Source organism: Phoenix dactylifera, chromosome 2 (assembly GCF_009389715.1).
Source record: "Phoenix dactylifera cultivar Barhee BC4 chromosome 2, palm_55x_up_171113_PBpolish2nd_filt_p, whole genome shotgun sequence".
Lineage (NCBI taxonomy): Eukaryota > Viridiplantae > Streptophyta > Magnoliopsida > Arecales > Arecaceae > Phoenix > Phoenix dactylifera.
In genome coordinates this window covers 10,017,540-10,042,260 of record NC_052393.1, presented here as the reverse complement: position 1 = coordinate 10,042,260, position 24,721 = coordinate 10,017,540, and the positions used below count along the sequence as shown (strand labels likewise).

At 37.8% G+C, this 24,721-nt stretch overlaps 2 protein-coding genes across 3 annotated transcripts; one reads left to right on the top strand and one right to left on the bottom strand.

Moving 5' to 3' along the window:
* Positions 1-1,470: 1,470 nt before the first annotated feature.
* On the bottom strand, positions 1,471-7,226 carry LOC103705128. 2 transcript variants are annotated; one of them, XM_008788747.3, is made up of 2 exons: positions 7,039-7,226; positions 1,471-2,669 (listed from the first exon to the last, which is right to left on the bottom strand). In XM_008788747.3, exon 2 carries the CDS (start codon positions 2,587-2,589, stop codon positions 1,621-1,623), a length of 969 nt encoding a protein of 322 aa, XP_008786969.2. In that variant the 5' UTR covers positions 2,590-2,669; positions 7,039-7,226; the 3' UTR covers positions 1,471-1,620. The 2 variants fall into 2 exon arrangements, with proteins under 2 accessions (XP_008786969.2, XP_038976668.1); XM_039120740.1 differs by lacking the exon at positions 7,039-7,226 and having other exon boundaries at positions 1,471-2,437; positions 2,548-2,599.
* A 6,638-nt stretch (positions 7,227-13,864) lies between these two features.
* LOC103705127 (ATP-dependent zinc metalloprotease FTSH 2, chloroplastic) lies at positions 13,865-21,450 on the top strand. The gene is made up of 5 exons (XM_008788745.4): positions 13,865-14,236; positions 16,628-17,824; positions 17,961-18,274; positions 20,315-20,555; positions 20,896-21,450. The coding sequence occupies exons 2-5, from the start codon at positions 16,637-16,639 to the stop codon at positions 21,235-21,237; spliced, it is 2,085 nt and encodes a 694-aa protein (XP_008786967.2). The 5' UTR covers positions 13,865-14,236; positions 16,628-16,636; the 3' UTR covers positions 21,238-21,450.
* Positions 21,451-24,721: the final 3,271 nt, after the last annotated feature.

Sequence of the window (24,721 nt, the reverse complement as noted above, 5' to 3'; positions counted from 1 at the left end):
CTATTCTTCCTGTTCTTGTACGAAGGAGCTTTGATGGTGCATATGCCTGTTAACAAAATTTGCACTAAAAGGCAAACGAGCCTCGTTTCAGTTGGTTGACACCCCTCTATTAAGGGATTTGCCCGTGGATAGATTCACAGTTCATATCTATCATATTGTTCAAAAATTTGCTACCAGAGTCTTCTTTCCTTTGTTCTGAAAACTAACACTTTTCTTAAGACTCGCCAAACACAAGTTATCCTTCTATCCCTCCTCTTTTTTTTTTACTTCCTTTGAAGGCATGTATTCTCCTACCTCTAGCCAGAGGTGTTATCTGAGCATGATAGGTTGAAGAGGTTAATCAACCAACCTTATCGGTGAATACTCAACCCTGATATTGAAACCTCCTCAGCAAACTAACCTAGCTTAGGCTTCAAAATCTTCAATTGGGTAGCTCAAATTATATCATGCCCTTCATTGTTCAAGATTCAATACATTGTTATTCAGTTTGCATTTAGATTGAGCAGCAAATAGTTTGTTGCAAAGCTTAGCTTTGAACGGATCAAATTGGATTTACAATTCCAGAAATTCGTTGTATGAGAAGGCCAGGTTGATTTTTTTTTCTGCCCAAAATATGGTCATTGTTGAGCCTGATTTATGTTTCCCACTCTACCTTGAAACCTCAATAAACTTCAATGACTGGCTGTTCTTTTGCTTGTTTTGTGAGCATGCAAGCTTCCTTTTTTTGCCTTTTTTGGGTACATATGAGGGAGGAGAGCATAAAAAGAAAAGAAAAGAAGGCTTAGGGACGGAAGACAAACAACCACCATTTGCCTCAACCTGGAGAAGATAACCAAGCTCTGGTGGTATAGGAGAGGAACATGTAAACTTTTCTTTACCATAACTGTTAAGTGCTAACTAACCTTGAAAAACTTCAGACCAAAAACCACATCATTTTGTGCATGGATTCATCGTGAAATTATATAAATCACTCTGAGATCACGGTACTTCTCATTTTTTTATGATGACATACTATGCCATTCTCCATTTGTGATTAACCACTCATATGAACCTTGCAACTATGCATGATATCATCATTACCATCAAATATAATTATAAACATAGGTTTGTTGTTCAGTCGCTATAAGGAACTACTTGGCTATTGACAATTAAGCGGTAATTGTCAAATACAAGGGGAGTCTTACAAGCACCTATTGTGGGGTTGTCTGATGCTTGCCTATACATCAAAGCAGGCATCACTACCAACATTGATTCCATTGTCATTTAGTGTTGTTACCACTAGAAAATTCAGATAAATGAACAATTGAAATTTCACCAGCCTGCAATAAATTTGGAAGGATTTTTCAAAAATCTCATTAGGTCCTAAGAGAAATGATTTAACATAGAAAGTGATTCAGGCAAACCATGGGTACAGCTGAAAACAGACAAGATATACCCAATCTCAAAGCATTTGATCCTCTGCGAAGAAAATGCAAGTGAAATTGTATCCAGTAATGCTTTATGATTTCCTCATTAAATTGTTTTATGACCTGACATTTTGTTTACAAACTTCAATGATTATTTTTTTTTACTCATAAGCAACTTAAATCACTCCTGTATCCTCTAGGATTTTATCTTTATTTAAGGTTGTTGGTGAGCTTGAGAGGCAAGCCCTGCAGACCAAGCAACCCTCATGAGCTGAATTCCAAGGATCAACACCCACCATGATACCAATCCTCGGATGCTCTCCACCATCCATGCGGGTGCACCAACCTCGCCAGCCAATTTCAGTCCCCTCATCAGTTGCAGCACCCTGTAAGCCTCGTACACTATTGGGGTCACCAACCACACAGGTGATTTCCAGTGCCATGTCAACATCTCAGCCAGCATCTGGATGGATAGAAGTAGAAGGTAGGGCCCAAGTAACACAAGGAATGAGATGAATGGAAGTTGTGGCTGGAGAGAGCCTTTGAGCGAGGCAAATAGCATCAGCAAAGGAAGAACAAAGCCTAACAGACTCGCCCCCAAGTTCCACAGCTGATAAGTAAAAGGAACTTGGCTTTTCTGTGCAACAGCCATTCCCTTGGGGCGTCCGCAAGCGTCAGCCATGAGTAGAAACAAGGTTGCACCCAGGTTGAAAACACAGTCAAGTCCCACAAGCGATAGAAGGCCAGCGATGTTGGGACCGACGAACACAGAAGACAGAGGCAACCATAAGGTGGGCACCATGCCAGTGACTAGAAGAACCGAAGGACCCAAAAGCCACATTGGCCATTTAAGAGTCTGTTGCAGCAAAGATGGCTGATTTTTCATCTCTATGACATCTTCTTCACTTTGAAGAATTGGAAATTCTGGTGCATCTTCTGCATCAATGGGTTCGATGATATTGTTACCTTTGATGATGCTATCACCAGCTGTGGAAGCATATGGAGGAGAAGCTTCCCATGGAAACAATTTGCTGCAAAGCAAAGGCAGATTCTTAAGACGAGTCTGGGGGAAGGCAGACCTGTGAAGCAGTGTGGGAACTCTCCATGATCCTGGATTATGAAGCTGGCTTCTGAGAATCACCTGCTGCTTTATAACTGGAACCGACCAACTTAAAGAGGCCATTGTCTTGTTAGATTCCACAAGAAGCGAGCAGGTTCTATGTTCCTCGTCCAGTGGCAAATTCAAGATGGAGATTCAACATCCTGTCAAGCATGAGTACAGTTGTGTTTGTTATTTTGATGTCAAGCAAAAAAGGAAGATAAGCCAAAGTGGGAATGTCAGAATATGTCTATGCAGTCTTAAATCAGTCCACTATTCACTTCTCATGAATCCTGCAAAGTCTAATTATAGGGTGTCTGCAAAGGTTCTTTAACTTACTAAATATTCCTTTTTTTTTTATTGGTACAAACTGACTAGTATTCTTTAAAACACGAAGACAGCACATTTGGGAAAAACGAAAAAGCATGCAAACATGCTATTTGATCAATGCAGTGGACACATACCAAATTTAGAGGAGCCACCCATTTGGCCAGGTCTGTGAACCAACAAGCCCTTTCTGTTATCTGGTAAATGTTATTAAGGGCCAAGGCCAAATTGCGGGCGTATATATGTTCATTAAAAAAATTAATATTTTTAAATGCATCGCTCATATTCTCACAAGGCCATGCTGCCACGATATAAAGAAAACCCTCAGAGCTCTGTTATCAATCAATAAGGTAATGACACCACTACCCAAAGCCAACCAGCTCCATGGCTTCCTGTTCACAACTTTAGCAATTTGCAGAAACAAATGCCTGCAAAACCGTACAAAGAAACTGACTTATGATCTATCACTGTTGTTACTTCACGCCATCTTAGATTCTCAAATGCATGTATCTTTGATAACTTTGCTGATGTGTAGTTCAGTAAAGATTGATCACGCCAGTTGTTTCTGTTTCATCAATAGACTTTCTTGATGAATAGAAAATATAATTATCGATCTAGTTAATATAATAACAGATCTTGTGCTGGTCTATTTTCAGTGTTGTATATTTGCAATGTTGGCTTGGAAATTTATCAAAAATTTCAGTGGTTCAGGTTTTCATCTTCAAATCATACTAAACAAATTTGGCGCTGTTTGTTTTCATCAAATTATGTTTTACCTAATTCCTTGTTATGTTTCATGGTCATTATGTCCACAATAACTCTGGTTCAATTCAGTGAGATAAGCAAGTATTTTAGCATTCTAAAATTATTCAATATTTCCACTGAATACACTACCATATAATTGAAGCTTCCATCCTATCATGCTTTATTAATAACTGAACATCTGAATTGAACATCCACATCATTAAACATGACCCATAATATCTAAAATGTCCAAACACCAAAGACTAAGTGCATAAGAGAGCCAGTCATGAATCATGTAACCAGAAAACAGGCAATTTCAATTGCATACAAAGCCTTGCAGCCAATGGTCTAGAAACATCCAAACCAGTTGAATTTTGGTTTATGTATGTTGTAAAAGATGTAAATCATGATTAATGATATTTGTTCTCAGATTAAATGGCCAAAATATATTTCAAAACATTAGCTTTATTGGTATTGCCCATTTTGTGACCCCTTGATGCATGGACAAATGATATCAAAAACTAACTATTTTTTTGTCTCTAGGTATTTTTGATGTTGTAGAACCTGACTAGGAACATGGATTCTCAATCTATGATGCTCATTATTGATTTTGCATTGGTAGGATTAAAGTTTCAATTCTACTATACATGTCTGCACATGTATTTGGATGCATATACCACACATATAGATGTGTATGGATGAACCAAGTTGGTCTACTTTGGAAAAGTCTATTAAATTGTGCTCAACCATCCCACCTACACTCCAGACGAGTAAACTCTCCTACCTCTTTTCCTCATAGCTAAACCGCATATTACCATTGTTGCCTCCTTTCATATCCACTCTAGCAACTGTCCTACCCCTACCCACCAAAAACCACAGCTTTTACCTTGCTTCTTTCTACCTTCTCATGCTAACTCTAATAGTCTAATGCTAACTTCCTCTTTCTATATGACCTTCGAATTCATTTACCACCCTCCAACCCCGCTTGCAACGACGATCCTCCCTCCTAAGTAAGACCACTTTAAGCCTCCACTTTCCTATTTCCCTACCATCTCCACGTTGGTAAAGGTGATAGAAGGAGGTAGGTGAAGGTGGGGATAGAGAATGCCGCACAGGAGGGCACCGGAAAGGTGGGCAAGGAGGCCAAGGAGAAGGGGCATGACCAAAAGAAAAAGGATAGAGGACGAAAATAGTGATGATGGACAAAGGATGAAGAGGAGGGTCATATGTGGGAAACAATGAATGCTAGATGGTGTAAAAGGTTGAAAAGAGGCGCTAGAGAAGGAGATAGGAGGAGAATGACAATATTGTGATGGAAGGGGAATAGGTGAAGAGTATGAAACTTTGCAAGACAAAAAAGGTTTCGTACACCATCACCTTCTCCTAAATATGTTTCAACTATAAAAAAAATCAGTTTGCTAATAATTAGGAAGAGATTTGTCTTTTCTCTAGCTTGTGATCTACCTCTTGCTCTCTCACATATAAACACACATAAACGTACATGCATGCATGAATGTGTGTGTATAGCTTGTAATCTTGCCCTTCAAGAATAATAACCTAAGAAGGTTTGGGCTGTGACCTCCATTTTCCTATCTTCAAAAGAACTACTATAGAATCTCAAAATTATAAAATTTTCACATTTTAGCAGAAAATGCAAGTCCTCAAACATACAAAGCAAACTTCTCGCTAGCTATTAATCCTGAAATACAATCTAGGATAGCAAGGATGAGACCTAAATTTGTTTGAGTGAACAGTGTGTGACCTCAATCTCTTCCACGAGGACCTATGTGGATGCCTGCCATAAGCTCCTTGGATAAACCCTACATACAGCTGATGGTGAGGGGGTAGTAAAGGGAAAGAAAAAACTGATGTAATAAAAGAAGCTTCCAAAGCGAAACATTCCAAAAAAAATGGATGCCAAATTTCTTCTGAAAGGAAACTCCTGACATCACAATTCTTTCTGGAACTGAATTATCCAAAGATTTCAGTGTCAGAAAAATTTCTCTGCCTCGCTGGTAACTCCTGATCATTAGCTATATATGGATTATTTCAATGATAATCCATGTGGACATCAAAAAAGAACCTAAAAGAAGACAGCAAAGTGTTATTACTGCTTTTGTACCTTTTGTATCAGCATGGTAGCTTCCTTACTCTTAAGAATATGGAAAAAGTTTATTATTTTACCCAAAACACAACAGAAACTCAAGGGACCAACAGTGAGTACAACATAGCCAACATAATTGATGAAAAAACACATTTTGAAACATTTGTTATTACTACATATTTATTTTACCACATATGTTTTGATGGTTGGTCAAATTATACAACAATTGTCTGCTGGGATGTGAATGTAATCTTATTTATTGATGGGAGGAGGCATATATCTTTCCATCTTGTCATGTGCTTTGGCTCATGCAAGGAAAGAGAAAGTAATAAAGATGTTGAATTTACAGGCACACTAATTTGTAGTGTCAGTCTGACATATGCAAGGCTCCTCATGTTGGTATGCATTTATCTGGGTGATACAGAATAGTATGAAAACCTTTCCAAGCACATAAATAATTGCTGAGGTGAAAATTCCGAAAATTCTTGTGCTCCATATGGTTGAAAAGAAAGGCAATATCGACAATGCGAATTCCACAATTTTAACTTTGCAAGGATGTTAGTTCTGCTAGAATTCCCATTTACAGAGATTGAAGACTGTACCTTCCAAACATTTATGAGAAACCTTGGACTTATATTATCATATTGTGGTATTGAAATGAAAAGATTAAAACCATCAAATAAAAAATCAGGCTGAACAATTTATTACCAACGAGTCGAAGCTAAACATTTTATTACCAATGAGTAGAAGAAACAACGCATCAGCTTCAAGATGATCTATTAGCCTCCTAGATTTATAGGGTTAACTCACTCACTCAACTAGCATGTCAAGAATTATTCACCATGGATGCAAGTTTTTTACATTTGCGATATTATCAAAATTTGTTAAGATACAATCGATGTATCCGTCAAATATTTCCAACTCATCTTCTTGAACCACATCTTACACCTTTCTAAATCGATTACCGATAAAACTAGTTCCTTTGCATGATTCTTCATCAAGAAAAATTCTCCATATGCAACCTCTCCTCGAAGTCGCGTTTTGTGTTTAAATTGCACCAGGATTACGCCCGAGAGCTAAAAACCAACAGATACCAAAATTTATTATCTTGAGCTGCTCACAGTAACTGACGCAAAAAATGCTTCTTTCCTTCCAAAGATAAAGTCGAAATCCGAAACCGCCTTCTATACATATTTAACAACCGATAAATCCAAGAATAACAAAGATTGGCAAAAAAAAAAAAAAACTGGAATTCGATTGACCGAATTGAGCAGAGAAGACATCATCGACAACTTAGTTCGGCAAATACTTGACACGAGATTGGATGAGGGGATAAAAAAGAAAAATCCAAAGATTACCTGAATCCTACGCACACGAATTCGCTCTTCTCTCTCAATGAAATCCTGGCGTGGAGAAGTGCGGACGAAACCTGGCAGCTCCTCGGATAGAGGATAGAAGAACGCCGAAAACTACCCCGGAGAGACACCAGGCGTCCGAGATGGCCATTCGCCCTCTTCCGCACCGTCCGCGTCTGCTGGATCCGACGGTCAGGTTTTTAATCAGGCGCGCTTTGTGGTCCACAGGCCACGCGGCCCAGAAGGCCCAGTTCGCAGGCCCCGCAGCAAGAGGACCGGCTCCCAAAGTAAACAAAGAAAACCAGAAGCCTGACCCATGATCAGGCGGCAATCCTTAACCCTTTAACGCATTTAATTTATTTTCAACCTACCGTGAGCTAAATTACCTATTTAATAAAAAAATAAATTTAAATTTAAATTTTTAATTTATTTAATAAATAGATCGGATTTGAGTTGATAGATTTCTATCTATCATATATTTGACTCAATTGTACTATGTTCAACTTGGCCCAATTGTCACCCCTATCCATCAATCTAGGCCTTATATTTATGCAAAAGCAGTGGCCAGTGGCAATGGCTCCAATTAAAATATTTTGAAGAAAACATTTTGACCCAAAAGTAAAAGTGGAACATAAATCATTTACTAAGAGATAGGGTAACATGATGTGGTGCTTGAGATCCCTCTTGAAAAAAACCCAGTTGGGTTACATTTGAGGAGACACAGATAACTTGCAAGCTGAATATAGTTAAATATGATCCGCAAGGTTGACTAGATAGTAACATGAGTAACTAATTAATTATTATTGATAGATTAATTTCAAATTTAGTGACATGTTTTTATATAAATACAATTTTAGCACCTTATAACTAAGGTAGAGAATTAAATAGATTAGTCACAATTTTAGGCTGATCTCATATCATGCTTGCCTAATCTGAATTTTAAACAGGTAGATCCCAACTAGGTGGGCCAAGTTACTAAATCAAAAATGATTAAATTAATAAACAGCTTGTCACAGTAAAATTTTATTCAAAAAAATAGTTGAAAAGTGTTATTTTTATTCTATTATTCTATATAAGTATCAAAAATCTATTTGGTGTATAGCTAATGTAGGATAAATATATGTCTGCATAGATCCTCACAAACTCTCTTTCTGTTTAAACCCTAGCATCTTTATTAAGCTAAGGATTCAGATCCATTCAAATTCGATTACAAATATTATGATTGGTTTGTGGTCAGCTCTAATAAACCCATATTGTAATGTTCCCTATCCATATGGGTTATAGGATGGATTTTTTTTTTGTTAGGCCTGGTGATTCATACCTGACGAGTACGGATACACCCAATAAAATCAAAAAACAGAATATCTTGGAGCGCCCGAGGCAGTTCCCCATCTCCAATCCACAAGGTACTACCAATATGGCTGGCCACGTAGGAGGCTGCCCAATCCACGACTCCATTAGTTTTACGAAAAATATGCTTGGCTTAAAAGGCCCTCCATTCCTCGTCATGGCCCAGATGTCTCGAAACAAAGGGTGGTCGTCGTCGGCACCACTCGGACCCCCTAGATCCAGCTGATAATCGTGGCCGCGTCACCCTTCAAGATGACTAAGTAGGCTCGTAACCCTAGTCGAGCATGTTGAAGGCTTGCCCAAACGACCCTTAACTCTGCACTAGGAACCGAGACATCGAATAGCTGACAGCCATCTGTTGCTACTATCCTGACGTTCGAGTCCCTGATAACAAACCCCGCACCTCCCCGCGTACCTTCGTCCGCGACAAACCCATCAAAATTGACCTTGAAGAAACTCGGAGGTAAGGGCTCCTAAGTGATGAAAACCATACAGGGAACTGTCTGAGTAGGATGAGAACCCTATATATCCTGAGCTGTCAAAGGCCCTCTGAGGATGGAATATGACTGATTTTCGCCACCTGCGCCCGGGTGCTATCCATCACGAGTCTCGACGGCATACTGTACTTACTAAAAGTTCGAACATTCCTTGCCAGCTCGACATGGTAAGTTGTGCAAGCCTTATAGATCCCTTTTGATACTTCTCGTAACAATCTTGCACCTTACCTAAAAAAACTAGCCAAACAATATTAATTGGATTTGTTGCCCAATATAAATACCCAAAATCTATCTAGTGCATAGTTGATGTAAAACTAAGCACACGCTCACATAGATCCTCACTTAAACAATCTAAGATCACATCAAAAAAACTAGTTGAAAGGTGTTATTTAAATTTTTTAGTTCTGTATAACGATCCAAACTAAAAATGCTAGTTATAAGTTGTTATTTGAGTTTTTTTTAATTTTGTATAAATATCCAAAATTTATCTAATATATAACTAATATGTAACTAAATACATGCTCACATGAATCCTCATATGTTTGTACATAGCAAACGACACTAGCTAGGTGAGCTCTCTAAATTATGTTCATTATTTCTAGGTTGCTGACCAAGGTCCTGCAGTTGCTATATTTGTTGGATTCTCTTGGGCTCTATATCATCTTAATATTTAATTTTATTTTTTTGTTTAATGCAAGAGGGAGGTGGTTCTTTGGATGGTCCCAGGGGGAACTTGCCCTGTAATTGGTTCCCTAAATCCAAGGCGGACTTTTTATGTTTTGGTATTTTCCCTTCCCAGCCCCTTGTAGTTGTGGACTAATAAATAAAAGGGGCAAATGGAGGTTCTGGCTTCCTCCAGAAGACAGCTGTATCCTCGACAGTCTTTCGAGAAAAAGAAGGCGCCTTATGTATCTTTTGACCCCTTCTTCGATGAGCCATTGTTCCCCGAGGACAGCCATTGGAAGCGTCTTAAAGGGGGCGCAAGCTCGCCAAGATTCTTGGTGTGCAGAACAGCGGGTGGCTAGCCGAAGAATCTAACCTTGTTCCATGTAAAGTTCGAGGAAAATTTTCCAAGCCATCAAAACTAGTTCTTGTGGCTACCCACAAATCAAAGAATTCTGAGTTCTCTTCAAATCGACGAGAATTATAAAAGGTTGATTTTCTTAATATAAATCCACAGATATGCATAGAGCTTGAAATGACACCCACAACTCATTTTCTGGTCCCTCTAAAGCTCCATTTTCTTCCTGCTCATCCACTTTGCTAGGATTGCTGAAATCTAATAAACTTAATTGTTATGTCGTGCGATGCGTCCTGACTTTTTTTTTTTTTATTTTTTTATCATTGCTATAGATTGCCCCTTTATCGCGTCTCTTGTTATTCTTTACTTCAACAAGTTCTACAACCCGGTCTCTGGGTGGTGGCGATCCTCAGTTTTTTATTTTATTTCCGGCATAAGGAAAGCAGAACAGAAGCACTAGGGAAGCACAAGGATGCAAACAAATGGAAGCCATCATACATCTCAGCAAGACAGAGATCAAAATATCATTAAGATAGGAAAAACAGGGCAAGGATCCGTGTAGATAAGCAACGAGATTTAAGTATATTTCTCTGTGGTATGTTTACAAGACCATTTTAGAGATCTTTCTCCCGGAGTAACTGATAAGAAGATGCAAAAGAAAAAGGGCTAGGACTAACAAAATCTATGCTTTATTTTCGCCATTTCTCCTCGTAACTCGAATGTAGCAAAAGATGACGGCAAGGACGGCAGTTACAAAGCCTCCAAGTATCACATCTCCTCCTATCGATCCTTCAAACAATCCGCTCTTCCTCATTTGCTGCGGCTCCGGTCCGCCGGCAATTCCTGATGCTCCAATGTTCGTGGGAGCACTTGAAGAGGGTGGGGCTGCAATGGTTGGAATGGAGGGAAGAGGCCTGGCCATTGCTAGCGTGACAAGAGCTTGAGCCCCAACCAGCAATAACAGGAGGAAGCGAACCATATCAGAGACTTCAGGACTCGAGAGATGAAGTTGTAGAGTTCAGTAGAACTCATGGAAGCTTTATATAAGCCTAAGAGGATGGCAACGTGAGTAGCTGAAAAACAAAACAAATGTTCTATGGTCAGTTGTTTTGATCAAACAAGGCACGGACCATAGTCTAGTAGTTGGAACATTTGTCCCATTTTTCTTGGGATTGGTATCATATCATTAATATTATAGTCTTTATTTTTTAGGCTTCATCGATTTCTGAGAAAATTTGTCTTCGTTATAATATTTTTTTTTACAAAAACTGGCACATGAATATATATAACATTTAAAAAATGATTTATGAATATTTAGTTGTCTATAAAAACAATTTGACACATTTTACAATTTTATTTATTTCAGATAAAATTATATATAATATTTTTATATATAAAAAAATTATCTCATCTTATTTTAAAACTTAATGATATTTTGTTTTCAATTTTCAGTAACAGAAATTTAATTTTTTTATATTATATATATATATATTTTTTTTTTTTCCTGAGTACCAAATAGGTTTTTAATAGAAGAGAGATGTAGCTTTTAGGGGAGCAATGGTTCAGGGGAGGGATGGTTGGTTCATGCCGCGTTCGGTTTCTTTATTAATAGATTCATAGCACAGGCTGTAGCTACAAGAAAACTAAAAACCATCGGTAGGGCACAGAGATTTTTTTTCCAGAAGACCAGCTGGATTCATTTGCCAAGTTCAACAAGTCCAAGTGTCCGACAGAGACCGTTGGGCAGCCGCAGAAATGGGTTGGCAAAATTGTCATTAAATCTCGAGGAAGGTACCAGAACAGCTGGGAGAGATTTTGTTGGAATTTAGAATACGCGCTTCCGTGAACTATTAGGATCTGAGATAAGTTATTCGATTTGGCTAGTTATGTGGCCTTTATACGGCTTGATGCATATTACGTGGGATTGGAAATAATTTGGAGTGTTGTTATGATGCTCCCGAGATTTCGTGCCGGCAAAGCTAATCAATTAATGCCGGCCCTTTATTCGAAAATGGGCGGAGGACGATCTCCGTTGATAAATTCTGTTTGTAAATCGGTGCCATCCATTCCACTTAGCTTCTGCCTCATAAGTGCTTGTACAGCAGAATATTCAGTTCTAAAATAATTACAAAAGTGATCATGCAATAACCATGGCTATAATAAAGCTAGCATATCAATACCCATATTTATTTTATTTAAAAAATATAAATACAAACATTAGTTGATTATAAAAATTTATATTTATATTTATTTTAAACGGATATAGATACAAATCAGATATCAAAAATATAAGTATAAATATAGATTTAAATTAGATAATTAAATTTTTTATGAGCATAAAATTAAAAATATTACTAAGTGGATGATAATTCAAGTTAATAGCTTATTAATATAGTTATTTATTTTTCTTAAAAGTTCATGAGCGCTATATAAAATTAAATAGAACTACAAATGGAATCAGATATTTGGGAACGGATCAGATAGTTGTCTATCCATATCTATATCTATTTTTTTTCATAGATACGAATATGGATACAGATATTAGTCGGATGCTCAAATTTCTATTCATATCTGGATAAATTCGGATTCGAAAATGGTTCCAGACGGATATTATCTAATCCACTTTTACTGGTAAACCAAGTCAATTGGATTTTTTTGTCCTCCCACTAGCAAGAAACAACAAGCATGTGTTTTAACTTTTTGACAAAAAAAACCAATAAAAGAACATTGTAGCAAAACACAATAGTATCCATTTTTTATCTCAAATTTGCTACATATGGATGTGCCCACACACATTCAACTTGGATTTTGTTTTAGCAACTGATATCACTTAGAGATCTGTTTTCTAGATCTAGATACAAATAAAATTTTGATGTAATATATTGTCCGTTTATAAGAAGAGAACAATATGGGCATATCATAAAAATGGTGATTGTTTTTATAGAAAATAATGGTGACTGTATTTCATTTAATTTCTACTAGAAACTTTATCAAAGTAATATCCATATTATTTTTTGGCACTACCTCTCTCGAGCTTCATAACCAATTTATTTTTTTTTAAATACTAAATAATTCTTTTCAAGCAATTATAAAAAATGTTTCCTTATTAAGTTCATATGTCAATAATAATTATCAATTAAATCTCTCTCTCTCTCTCTCTATATATATATATATATATATAGATCAAATATAAATAAATAATATAAGAAGAACAAAAAATTTGGGCCAGAGTGGTAAGTCTCTAATCTCTAAGTCTTGAGATTGGCTTGTTTACTAATTAGGCTTATTTTTCAAGCCCTCCCAAGCCTTAAACCTTTGGACCAAACCATCCAAAAGACTTTAGCCTCAAGCGAGCCTCCTAGCATATGAACAGCTCTAATCATAACATAATGTAATAGAACTAACTATTTTCTTTTTTCACAATTCAAACCATTAAAAAGTACTACAACCTAGTTTGTAGCAAAATATGAAACCATACACATGATGAAGTCTATTAGGTGCTAAATAGTTGAGCTAACAATTCCTGACAATATAAATCACAACTGAGTTCATAATTGTAATCTTTAAAAAGATGTTTTATGCATGTGACATCAATTGGTTGGTAATGATGCTGCGAAAAATATATGCCGCCTTATCTATATAATAGAAGGTAGTCTTTCTTAAATAACCTCTAATATTCTAAAAATTAGTAAAGACAGAATTTTGTTCTTACATCCTCTTCCGTTCAAGTCTTAGTAGGATTGAAATCTATAAACTTGTGTTATAGTGTCCCTAATTTATATGGATTATGAGCTAAATTTGTTCTGATATTATTTATAATAATTTAAAATTTTATATAAAATAACAGGCGAGGAGATATTTTTTAAGTTCATTGTCGCTGTGTAAATATCTAAAACCTCAAAGGTAATTCTTGCAGGAAGACGCGAAGCAACAAGTGGAGTGGAACCCACATGACAAAGGGGTGATGCCGGCTTCTTGGCTTGTGGGAGCGGGACCTTTCGCTCTCAGGCTCTCAGCCACCGTCCACAGCCATTCAGAAGGCCAACCCTACTCCGGAATTCTTATCGCCGATGTGAAGAGGGAGGGCGCCACGTATCCGAACGGGCCGCGACAGAAGCCCCTGGTGGTCGTCAAAATCCCAAGTGTAAAAATCTTCCCCAATTCTTCTTCCAATAACTTTCCTCCATCTCGTCCTGTTTTTCCCAAGCTTCGCTTCGCGGTAATCGAAAGCCGGAAGGAGGAGGAGGAGGAGATATAAACAGGGCGCGAGAAAACCCCAAAGATTGAAGGTTTGATTTATTGTAAATCGCGAAGGAGCGTTCCTCCCCCGAAGGTATCATTAGCTTCTGGCTCGGATCTTCTTTGGTTATCGGTTGGTTTCTCAACTAACGCTAGTTTACTTCAGCTGTTCTGGATTTATTCTTCCGTCCTCCCTGCTTGAGATCAATACAAGCTAATATCATGAAGTTGATCGCTAGAAGTAAAGTTGTTGCTGGGTTCAAATTGTGAATGATGCGATAGGAGGTTTATGGACTAAAAATTTTTAATCCTTTGTTTCTCCCGAAAGTAAGAAGAAACGTCTAATCCTTGAAAATATAATCGCACATTGGAAAGCTATTTGCATCGATTTTTCCCCCCAATTTGGATTCTGGAGCCTAATTAGCTAATTTTTCAACTTGGCATGCAGGGCCTTTTAGGTTCTAATCTTTGGTTAGTTTATTATGATTAATACGCTGAGGTTAAGTATTGGCTAGGTATTATTACAAGGTATTCGAGTTGCTGGAAGAAGAATTTTATTTTGTTTATTTGAGTGTGTTGATAATAGAGATTGAAACATGATATTTTGGTCACGAATTCGTGCTGAATGAAAAATTGAAGAGAAGTAAGATTTTTGTGTTCTCGTTGATAAGAGGGAGGTGAGGTTGCGCCATCTGCATCAGCTGCTAGTTTTTGATACTTGTAAGAAAATCAGTCCACATCTCGGTGGTTTTGCATTTTTCACCACAGTTTTAATTTTCTTATATTAGTGATTGACGTGGTTCTATCAGAGTTTGTGCATTTTACACCATTAATATTTGGTAGCAATCATACAATAACTTTATTTATTATGAATTATCGCCTTGAGAATATGACTTGCATCTCTGACATCCTATAAGAGAAGCCAAAAACACTGTTTGGGAAGAGGTGCACATGATTGCTGCTTAAGGGGTGACTTTTATGGGTGAGAGAAAGGATCTTTTATGCAATAAGTGCTATAATATAAAATCTCGGTTGTTATTAGATATTTCAAGTCTACCATAGATATAAGGTGGTGAATCCTATTTCATCTCTAGAACAAACCCCATGAAAATAGGATGAGGCTCATGGATTTAGGTGAAGAATTCCTACATTCCTTCCTGCTAAATTATTTGTTCACTTGTCTTTGATGGGCATATGAGAAATATTAACATAAGTTATAAATACATAGTGGGATCCACAAACAATGTAAGTACCAACTTTTTTTCCTAATAGATGGAAAGAAGTCTGAGTTCAAGAAGCTCCTGCATGCAGTTTATTCCACTTCTTAATATCTCTTCTTTCATTCGCCTTTTCAATCAAACATTTTCTTTCCTGAAAGTCGTTCAGATTAGGCGAATCACTATATTAACACTCCTCTGCACAAAACATCAAAATTATTTTCAGAAGAGAGGAAACGGTTACACAATCCTCATCATTTCACCAACTTTTGCTGAGAAAATTGCCATCATGGAGGTGAGCAACCAAAGCTATTGTTGCTTTCAGCTTTCTTGTGATTTGCTCCATTGGCGTGACATGTTTCATGTAATCTTCAACCTTAATATGAGATCAATTTAGGGATGGAGTCCCGAATCTTCCTTCCCTTGATACTGAACTTAGCATGTCACTGAACGATGGCATTGTAAAAGGAATTCAGTGATCCAATGAATGTGCACTTAATTGAGGAACCTATTCATTAAGATCTTCCATGTCAAACAAAACTAGCAAAGGTAACAACACTAACAAAGGCAGTGGTTGAAGTTCTGGTAGTATCAGGAGCAACAGCAGCAGAAGCAGTTGTAGTATTAGTAGAATCACTAGCAGAGTAGTGATAGCTATGACGGTGGTTACAAAAGTAGCAGCAGGAATAATGATTTAATTGTATAATCAGTAGTGGCAACAGTAATAGTAGTTCTGGAAATAGTAGCAGCTGCTGCAATAGCAGGAGGTGCAGGAGCTGGAGCAGCAGTATAATACTGAAAATATGATTTCCATATCTAGTATTTTGAAATTAAAAATAAGATAATTTGTCGTGAAAGTGTCACTTTACTTTTTTAAAATGTGTAACATTTTATTTTTCAGACCTCCTTTCTCAATTCTAGATGTCAACTAGAGTCGGAGAGTAAAATTTTGCTTTTTAGCTTTAAGACTCTTTTTACTATCATTCACATGAATGGCTGGAGAGTGCTTGCAATTGATGCCTGATAATATGATGCTGAACTCACTAGTTTTGTACTATAACTCTCCAAAAAAATTGATTTTCTATAAATATTCTGAGAACACTGCTTAGTAGCTAAATTAATAGGTTTGTATTTCCAATAAGAAGGATCAATTTGTTGCTTATTCCGCACATTGAATAATTTGCTATTCTGATATTCTCGTTGTTTATCTTCACTGGAGCATCCGGCTGCTGTATGATCTAAACGTTTGCCTCCTTTTTTTTTCACAGTTACCATAAATGGCATCTTCACCAATAAACCTTGCTGCAAATGGAATCTCTAGACATACTGTCAAAATGAATTTGACCAGAGAATTTTATGGTAAGCATCTGAATGCTTCAGCAGCCCTGCCTTCAGTTGGTAAAGTGTCTAGGCCAGGCTCCGTTATTGCCTCTTTATCCCAAAGGCAGCGGGAGGGAAGAAGAGATTTCCTAAAACTGTTACTTGGAAATATTGGACTTAGCTTGCCTGCTTTAGTTGGTACAAGAAATGCTTATGCTGATGATCAAGGTGTATCATCTTCGAGAATGTCATATTCAAGATTTTTGGAGTATTTGGATAAAGATAGGGTGAAAAAGGTGGATCTGTTTGAGAATGGAACGATTGCAATTGTAGAGGCCATATCTCCTGAGTTGGGTAATAGGGTGCAGCGAGTACGTGTGCAACTCCCAGGATTAAGTCAGGAGCTTCTCCAGAAGTTGAGAGCGAAGAATATTGATTTTGCAGCACATAATGCACAGGAAGACTCTGGCTCATTTTTGTTCAATCTAATTGGCAACCTAGCTTTTCCTCTAATCCTTATTGGAGGTTTATTTCTTTTGTCAAGACGGTCATCTGGTGGATTTGGTGGACCTGGGGGTCCTGGCTTTCCCCTTGGCATTGGTCAGTCAAAAGCCAAGTTTCAAATGGAACCCAATACTGGTGTCACATTTGATGATGTTGCTGGAGTAGATGAAGCAAAGCAGGACTTCATGGAAGTTGTGGAGTTCTTGAAGAAACCAGAGAGGTTTACTGCAGTAGGTGCACGGATTCCAAAGGGTGTTCTTCTTATCGGTCCTCCAGGAACTGGGAAAACGTTGCTTGCTAAGGCAATTGCTGGCGAAGCAGGTGTTCCATTTTTCTCAATTTCTGGATCTGAGTTTGTAGAGATGTTTGTTGGTGTAGGTGCTTCACGAGTCCGTGATCTTTTTAAGAAGGCCAAAGAGAATGCACCTTGCATCATCTTTGTGGATGAGATTGATGCTGTTGGAAGGCAAAGAGGAACAGGAATTGGAGGTGGGAATGATGAGAGAGAGCAAACCCTTAATCAGCTGTTGACTGAAATGGATGGGTTTGAAGGAAATACTGGAATAATTGTAATTGCAGCCACCAATCGTGCAGACATCCTAGATTCTGCTTTGTTAAGACCTGGACGCTTTGATAGACAAGTTAGTACACAAGCATCTATTTTTATACCAGCTTATCAATTATGTTAGCTTGTTTCTATATATGTTTGACTAATGTCTATTGTTTCTTTGATTAATCAGTGATTGTATGCTTAAAATACTATATTATGCTGGACAGGTAAGTGTTGATGTTCCAGATGTGCGAGGACGAACTGAAATACTGAAGGTGCATGCTAGCAATAAAAAGTTTGATGGTGATGTTTCTCTTGATGTCATAGCCATGAGAACACCAGGTTTTAGTGGGGCAGACCTTGCAAATCTTTTGAATGAAGCAGCAATTTTGGCTGGTCGTCGTGGAAAAACAGCTATTTCACCAAAAGAGGTAGATGATTCAATTGACAGAATTGTGGCTGGCATGGAAGGGACAGTAATGACAGATGGAAAAAGCAAAAGCCTGGTGGCATATCATGAAGTTGGGCATGCAATCTGTGGGTAAGAAGATATGTGCTATAATTGTTTCTTGGTTTTATTCTTTCTTGTGCCTTGAGGTGCTATTTTACTTTGCTACTGCAAGATGTTTATCACTGCTTATCATCAGTCCTGAATGCTCTGAGATCTCCACTATTATTACACATTACTCTGACCCTCCATCCATCGTCCCTTGAGCCTCCATTCATAACAGAACATTGCCACCTGTCCTTCTATGAGGCACTCTGTACATTCTCTTCTTTAATTCCTTTCACAATACTACAACACAATTAGTTTGACTTTAACTCACGGGAGAGAAACAAGAGAGTACAGCAGCTAAAGGTCAGAGTCGTTTTGAGACTCGGGACCTCAACCATCAATGCTTGCTCTCGCATAATCAACCATCAATGCTTGCTCTCGCATAATCATAACCATCAATTTTTCCCAGCACTACTGCTATCAAGTGGACCCTGGTAACTTGATGGCTGCTCTCCTATAATTTGATATTCTGTTAATTGCCTCTTTTTTTTTTTTTCTGTTTACACTCTGGAATGGTTTGTTTTACTACAATTCTCCTAGGAATATTAATAGATTTGACCATAATATATTGCATAGTTTGCCTTTGTGGGGAAGCTATAAGGATGTGAATGCCTTGTTATTCATTCTTTGCATTATTTCTAGCAATAGATTTTTCCCCTTGCATATAGATTTTTCCCCCTGCATGTGAATACCCAGTTTTTCATTCCTTGCATTCTTTCTAGCGATTAAAATTTTCTCCCTGTATGCATGCTTCTTTGGCGAGAGTTCTATAACTTCATACCCGCAGAAATCTAGATCCTCCTTGACAGTTTTAATGTAATATCAGAACATTTTCTCAGAAATTTCGGTAGCTTAATGAAGGAGTAAGATGGCAGAAAGTTCTCGATAGTTTTTTGAGCTTTCAATTTTATATATTATAATGACATTATAGTTATTAGGTCCACCTGAGCTGATTGAAGAGGTGAATGGATGCAACTCTTTGTCCACGCTCGTAGGAGTTGTTTAATGAAATCTTTAGAAGTGAGACTCACTTTAAATGAAAATTGTGGTGGAGGCAGTAAATATGCTTTATATGCAAGAGTTTCTGCAAGCCAATTACCAAGAGGAGAATCTGCAACTCATATTGCATTAGACAAGCCAAAGGCTTGTCCTCAGTGATGTGATCAGTGTACGTCATAAAGTTGCAGACTTAGCAAGTTGTAAGTTGAAGATTGTCCATGCACCTTTTTGCAATTTTACACCTGGGGCCGAATAGATGGATTGGTCAACAGATGTGAGTTGGGATTCTACTTGAAAATTTTATCTGAGACTTGATCTGCTACATTTTGGTGTTGCAGAAGAAGAGCCATTGCTTTTTGATTGTTAATTATTGTCATATCAATGAAGTAGGCCGACCTTTGTTTTAAGATGATAATGGGATGATTTTTCCTTATGTTTTTTATGGAGTTCCCAAGCAAGCAAATTTTATTGGTCTGGAACTCAAATTCTTAGTGATGGACTTTGTCACCAAGAACTAATTTATCGTAGCTGAGTGCTTAAAGGTTTTATTGAAAATTGCGACATAAAATGGAAGAAAAAGAGTCATGGCTAGAAATAAGGTGTGGTGAACTATAATGTTGTGTCTGAAAAAAGTTTTAAAACATTGAAGGTGTCCATAATGATCTTTGTATTCTGTTTTTAACATCATTAGGTTTTTGCCCTGTTTCACTAGGGACAAGAAAGCTTTTTATCTGGTATACCTTATATTATGTTCTTTTAAATCATCAAAGCAGACATACCACATTGATGTGAGGCTGACGCTGTGCTTTTGTTCAACTAGTTGCAGTTCTTGTTAAGTCTGAGGGGACTCGCAATTGTACACATTTCTTTAAGGTCTTTGTTCTTGTTACGGTTTCACGTGGACTATCATCACCTTTTAGTAGGAAGTCTTCTGTCGTTTTCTTTTTAAGTTATTGCCTAGGTTGCCAATCAGTGATATGGTATTAGCAGGTATTTGTGCAGTAAATTGACATCCTTTTATTGCAGAACTTTAACCCCAGGACACGATGCTGTCCAAAAGGTTACCCTAATCCCACGTGGCCAAGCACGGGGACTCACTTGGTTCATTCCTGCCGATGACCCAACTTTGATATCGAAGCAACAATTGTTTGCAAGAATTGTAGGTGGTCTTGGAGGCAGAGCTGCTGAGGAGATCATCTTCGGGGAGCCCGAGGTGACAACTGGTGCTGCTGGAGACTTGCAGCAGATCACTGGCTTAGCCAAACAGGTATTAGACTTCCACATATATTTAATAACTTCAGCTCTCCAATTTTCTCTGATAATCCAAGAACTTGCAATCGTATAGAGAATCTGGTTGAATAAACACCATTCTGTTTGTCTACGCCGCATCAGTAAGCAGTCTGATGTGCTTACAATCTGGCCTGGATTGGTGAGCTGTCAAAATATGGAAAGGAAACTAGATACATTTGCAGTTCTCATGATGTCGTGGTTGCAGAATTTTTTATCAGATCACAAAATGCAATTATGCTTCACACTGCACATGATCCACACTCTTTCCTTGAAAAAAGTGGGTGTGATGGACCTTATCTGAACTTTGTTTGTTTCAGATGGTTACCACATTTGGAATGTCTGAGATTGGCCCTTGGTCGCTAATGGAGACGTCAGCACAAAGTGCAGATGTTATCATGAGAATGATGGCAAGGAACTCGATGTCGGAGAAGCTTGCTGAGGACATCGATGCTGCAGTTAAGAGGATATCAAACAGTGCATATGAGATTGCCTTGAACCATATCAGGAGCAACAGGGAAGCAATTGATAAGATTGTGGAAGTGCTCTTGGAGAAGGAAACAATGACGGGTGATGAGTTCCGAGCAATTCTCTCAGAGTTTGTGGAGATTCCTTCTGAGAATAGGGTCCCTCCATCCACCCCAGCAGCTGTCCCTGTCTGATCAAGTGTCAACTTGAACATAATTTGCAGCATAAATACCACAATCTTCATAGTGCAGTATCTGTATCCATTCACTGATATCTCACATCATGGCTGGCATTTTGATGTACAATCTTATATAATTTGTCTGTTCACTGCAAGTTAAAAATATGTATGCAATCAGATATCTTTCACCATGCATGAGATCGTGTGCCATATCATCATTATTCATAAATTCCGGTCCGAATAGGAAATGGAAGTGATTGCAGGACTGTCTTGTTTGTCGTTGCATAGTTGTCTCTCAATGTGGGTGTCATTAAACTAAGCCCCTGTTTTTTTTTTTCCTTTTCTTTTCTTTTTTTTCCGGTAGACCCTCTCCATCTCCAAGCCTCTAACTTCATAATTAAACCTTCCATCCAGAATCTATCTTCTTTGGGAGGGAAGAGAGGTAGGGAAATGGTCTGTAGTTTACAGGCCAATTACAGGTATGTGATGATGGAGCTTCTTAAGGTTTTCTGGATCATGTTCTGTTATATATCCGACATTAGAGTCCACGGATAAGTGCTTTGAATTGGATTCCCCGAGGGTGTGCTGAAGCTTTGTTTATCTTTTGATGGTTAGATGTTCAAGCCTTTGCTTCCTTCACCTTTCACCATCCAAAGGGCATCAAGTGTTAAGCATTATATGCACCTGAAAGCAAAATAAAAATGTAGAAGGAAAAGATGGCTCGAGTATATTTTTTTTACTGCATCATTTTGGAGAATTGGATGCTGATTTTGCTGGAGAGTCTGGTATCCACTGTACTGAGACAAGGTCACTTGATATACCAAGGGGTTGTTTTCCTGCTTGGCATGCAATGTACATGGCCCTTTGATGGTGTGGTAGAGGTGATGGTGCCCCGATCCTATGAGCAAACGTCCAATGCTCTTCAATACAGAGCTCATTTATGGCCCTCTCAGGCAAGTGACTTGATGACTGGTGGCCTCCAAATTCCAGCAGTCTTGTTTTCCTCTTGATGCAGTAATCATCTTGATGGTTTTGCTCATTCCCTAGAGGGTTAGGGTGCAATTGGCTAGGGATGCAACAGACACCAGATGTTTCAGAAACGCTCACAGATTGGCTTTCCAATGCTTCCAGGTTTTTAAAGTTGATACTGTGTCAATGTGTTGTTAGTTAACAGTTCAGCTTGTTTTATACTCTTTTTGTTGTAGATTGCATCATCACTGTACTGTTCTTCATATGAAGAAACAGGTAGTGATAACTAGCCATGTGAATGTAGGTGAATAAGAATAAAGCATAATCGTGCTTTTATTCACTTATGCTACTTTAGTATCCATCGCATGAATGTAGTACTTGAATTTAGTGGACCAAGATCTCAACACCAACTCCATGAATTTGGTGCTCTGAGTAACTTAACACTCTCTTCTTCCTCTTTTCGTTCATTGTTTGATGCTCTCTATCTCTCTATATATTTGAGGTTAAATTTTGTTCTTCTTTGTGATTTTGTTTTTCTGATAATTCGGTTTTTCATCTTCATGGACAACGTGGATTTAGTTTTTGCAGCATATGTCTCAATCCTAGGTTTTATTTTCAGTTGGGTTTTGATCTGTATCTCTCCTACATTTTTTTTTTGTTTGATCTCATTGATCCAATTGTTACGTGATACATACGAAAGGGAATGATGAAAGCAGTTTTCTCTACTTTGGTGGCAAAACAATATGTTCTTATTGTTGTTTTGCCTCGAAAAATTTATACGGATTGGAGGTTCCCTTCTACTTATACTGGGAACTTGTGGGGGAATGTCCCGAGAATATTATGAGATAATCACATTAGTTTGATTTGCCTCAAATGTAACATGACTTGATTTGGAAAGGGTGAAATATAATCTATAAGAACTATGCTATAAATTGTGGGTATTGCTTTGAAAAAAAAAAACCCCACAAGGTACAAACCAAGCATCAAACTATTTCCACACAACACTACCGAGCTTCTCTTTGGATGGTACAGTCCCTTGTTACTCTAGACAAGGTGCGGGAATTACTTTTGCAAGGTGGTGACAAGTCGTTGTTTCAGCTTTCGTTAACTTAGTATCCTAGCTTAGGTTTGCAAAGGCCTAGGCTTTCGTTGAGGCATGGAAAGGGCGGCAAATGTAGGATTGGAGTGCAGTCGTAGATGACCGTCATCAAAGAAGATAGTCCACGAGCACATACCATATCATACACTATATGTATTATGGCTGCTATCCAGATATGCACAGCACTTTTCGAATATGGTCCGAGTAGGTGATCCTGTGATAGGTGCTTTCTTCATGTTGTGCCATACGAAACGAGCCATTTCATTGGAAGGGAGGGCTGAGGAGTTGTTCTTGGCACTCCGAGGTATTCTGTTTTTTAATTTTATTGGGTGTATTTGTACTCGTCAAGTATGATCCATCCGTCTTAGCCAAAAAAAAAAAAAAAATGGGGCTGGGTGGAATTGCTGGAATGCTAAATTTGGCTCTTCGTATTTGCTTCTTTGAACACCCTCCTTCAAACCTTCTCTCACTTTACCAAAGCTCTCGCTCTTTTCCCACCCTTATCATTTTGCTTTCATCGTCGTTCGATTAATGGATCGATCGGGTTATGCTGTCCTCGATGCGAAGGTTATTAGTCTGTTCATCCACCATTGAGCATTGATGTCAATTTAGTTACGCATCGTGGCCTGTTGAGTTGGCCGAGGAGCACAAGATGGTCGTTATTTATATTAGTAGAATTGTGCATACAAATATCAAGCTCAACCTTTTTTTTTTGTAGCTTGACTGGCCGGTTATACGAGAGACAACTCATTGACGTGAGCTTGTACGTAGGAACGTTATAAGATATGTTCCATAGCACAACATGCGGAATATACAATTTTCAAAAATGATGTTTCCAGCTAGCAATTATATAGATGTTGTTCCATTATTTATGTTCGTGACGTATGTGTATGTAAATATCAAAAATAATTTGAAAATAAAAATTTCTTTTATTTAATTTTTTTAATACTAATATCTTTTATGTATATGTTTCAGCTATCTTGATTTACCACGCCGAGAGGGAGGCAGGTGAGGGGGTTGCAGAGAATGTCAGATCTCATTCTCCATTTTCTAGCATCAAAACCTCAATGACATGAGTTCATAAATTTTACTTGCCTAGAGGCTATTGAGATTTCTAAATCAAGCATTTTTTATACCTAACCATTTTTCTTTTTGGTAGAAAGATAATTTTGTCCCTATAATAAAAAAACATAACTTATTTTATAATTTATTTTTTCAATTAAATAAAATGCCATGATAATAAAATGTTCTTTTCTTCCTTCCAAAATTATCCGAACTATGTTATACAGTACCATACCAAGTCTGATAATACGGAGTGCATCGAATTAGATGATATAGAACGTACCATACCATACCAATTCAGTACCGATATATATAATACGAAAAAATATAGATATTCGATATGTTGAATCGGCTTTATACTCCGTTTGGC

What these genes read in the sequence shown, in the direction of transcription:
- LOC103705127 (XM_008788745.4), top strand. Translation starts at nt 16,637, where the DNA reads ATGGCATCTTCACCAATAAACCTTGCTGCAAATGGAATCTCTAGACAT. An exon ending in CTGGACGCTTTGATAGACAA is followed by an intron (nt 17,825 to 17,960) that starts GTTAGTACACAA and finishes TATGCTGGACAG; the next exon opens with GTAAGTGTTGATGTTCCAGA. An exon ending in TCACTGGCTTAGCCAAACAG is followed by an intron (nt 20,556 to 20,895) that starts GTATTAGACTTC and finishes TGTTTGTTTCAG; the next exon opens with ATGGTTACCACATTTGGAAT.
- LOC103705128 (XM_008788747.3), bottom strand. Translation starts at nt 2,589, where the DNA reads ATGGCCTCTTTAAGTTGGTCGGTTCCAGTTATAAAGCAGCAGGTGATT.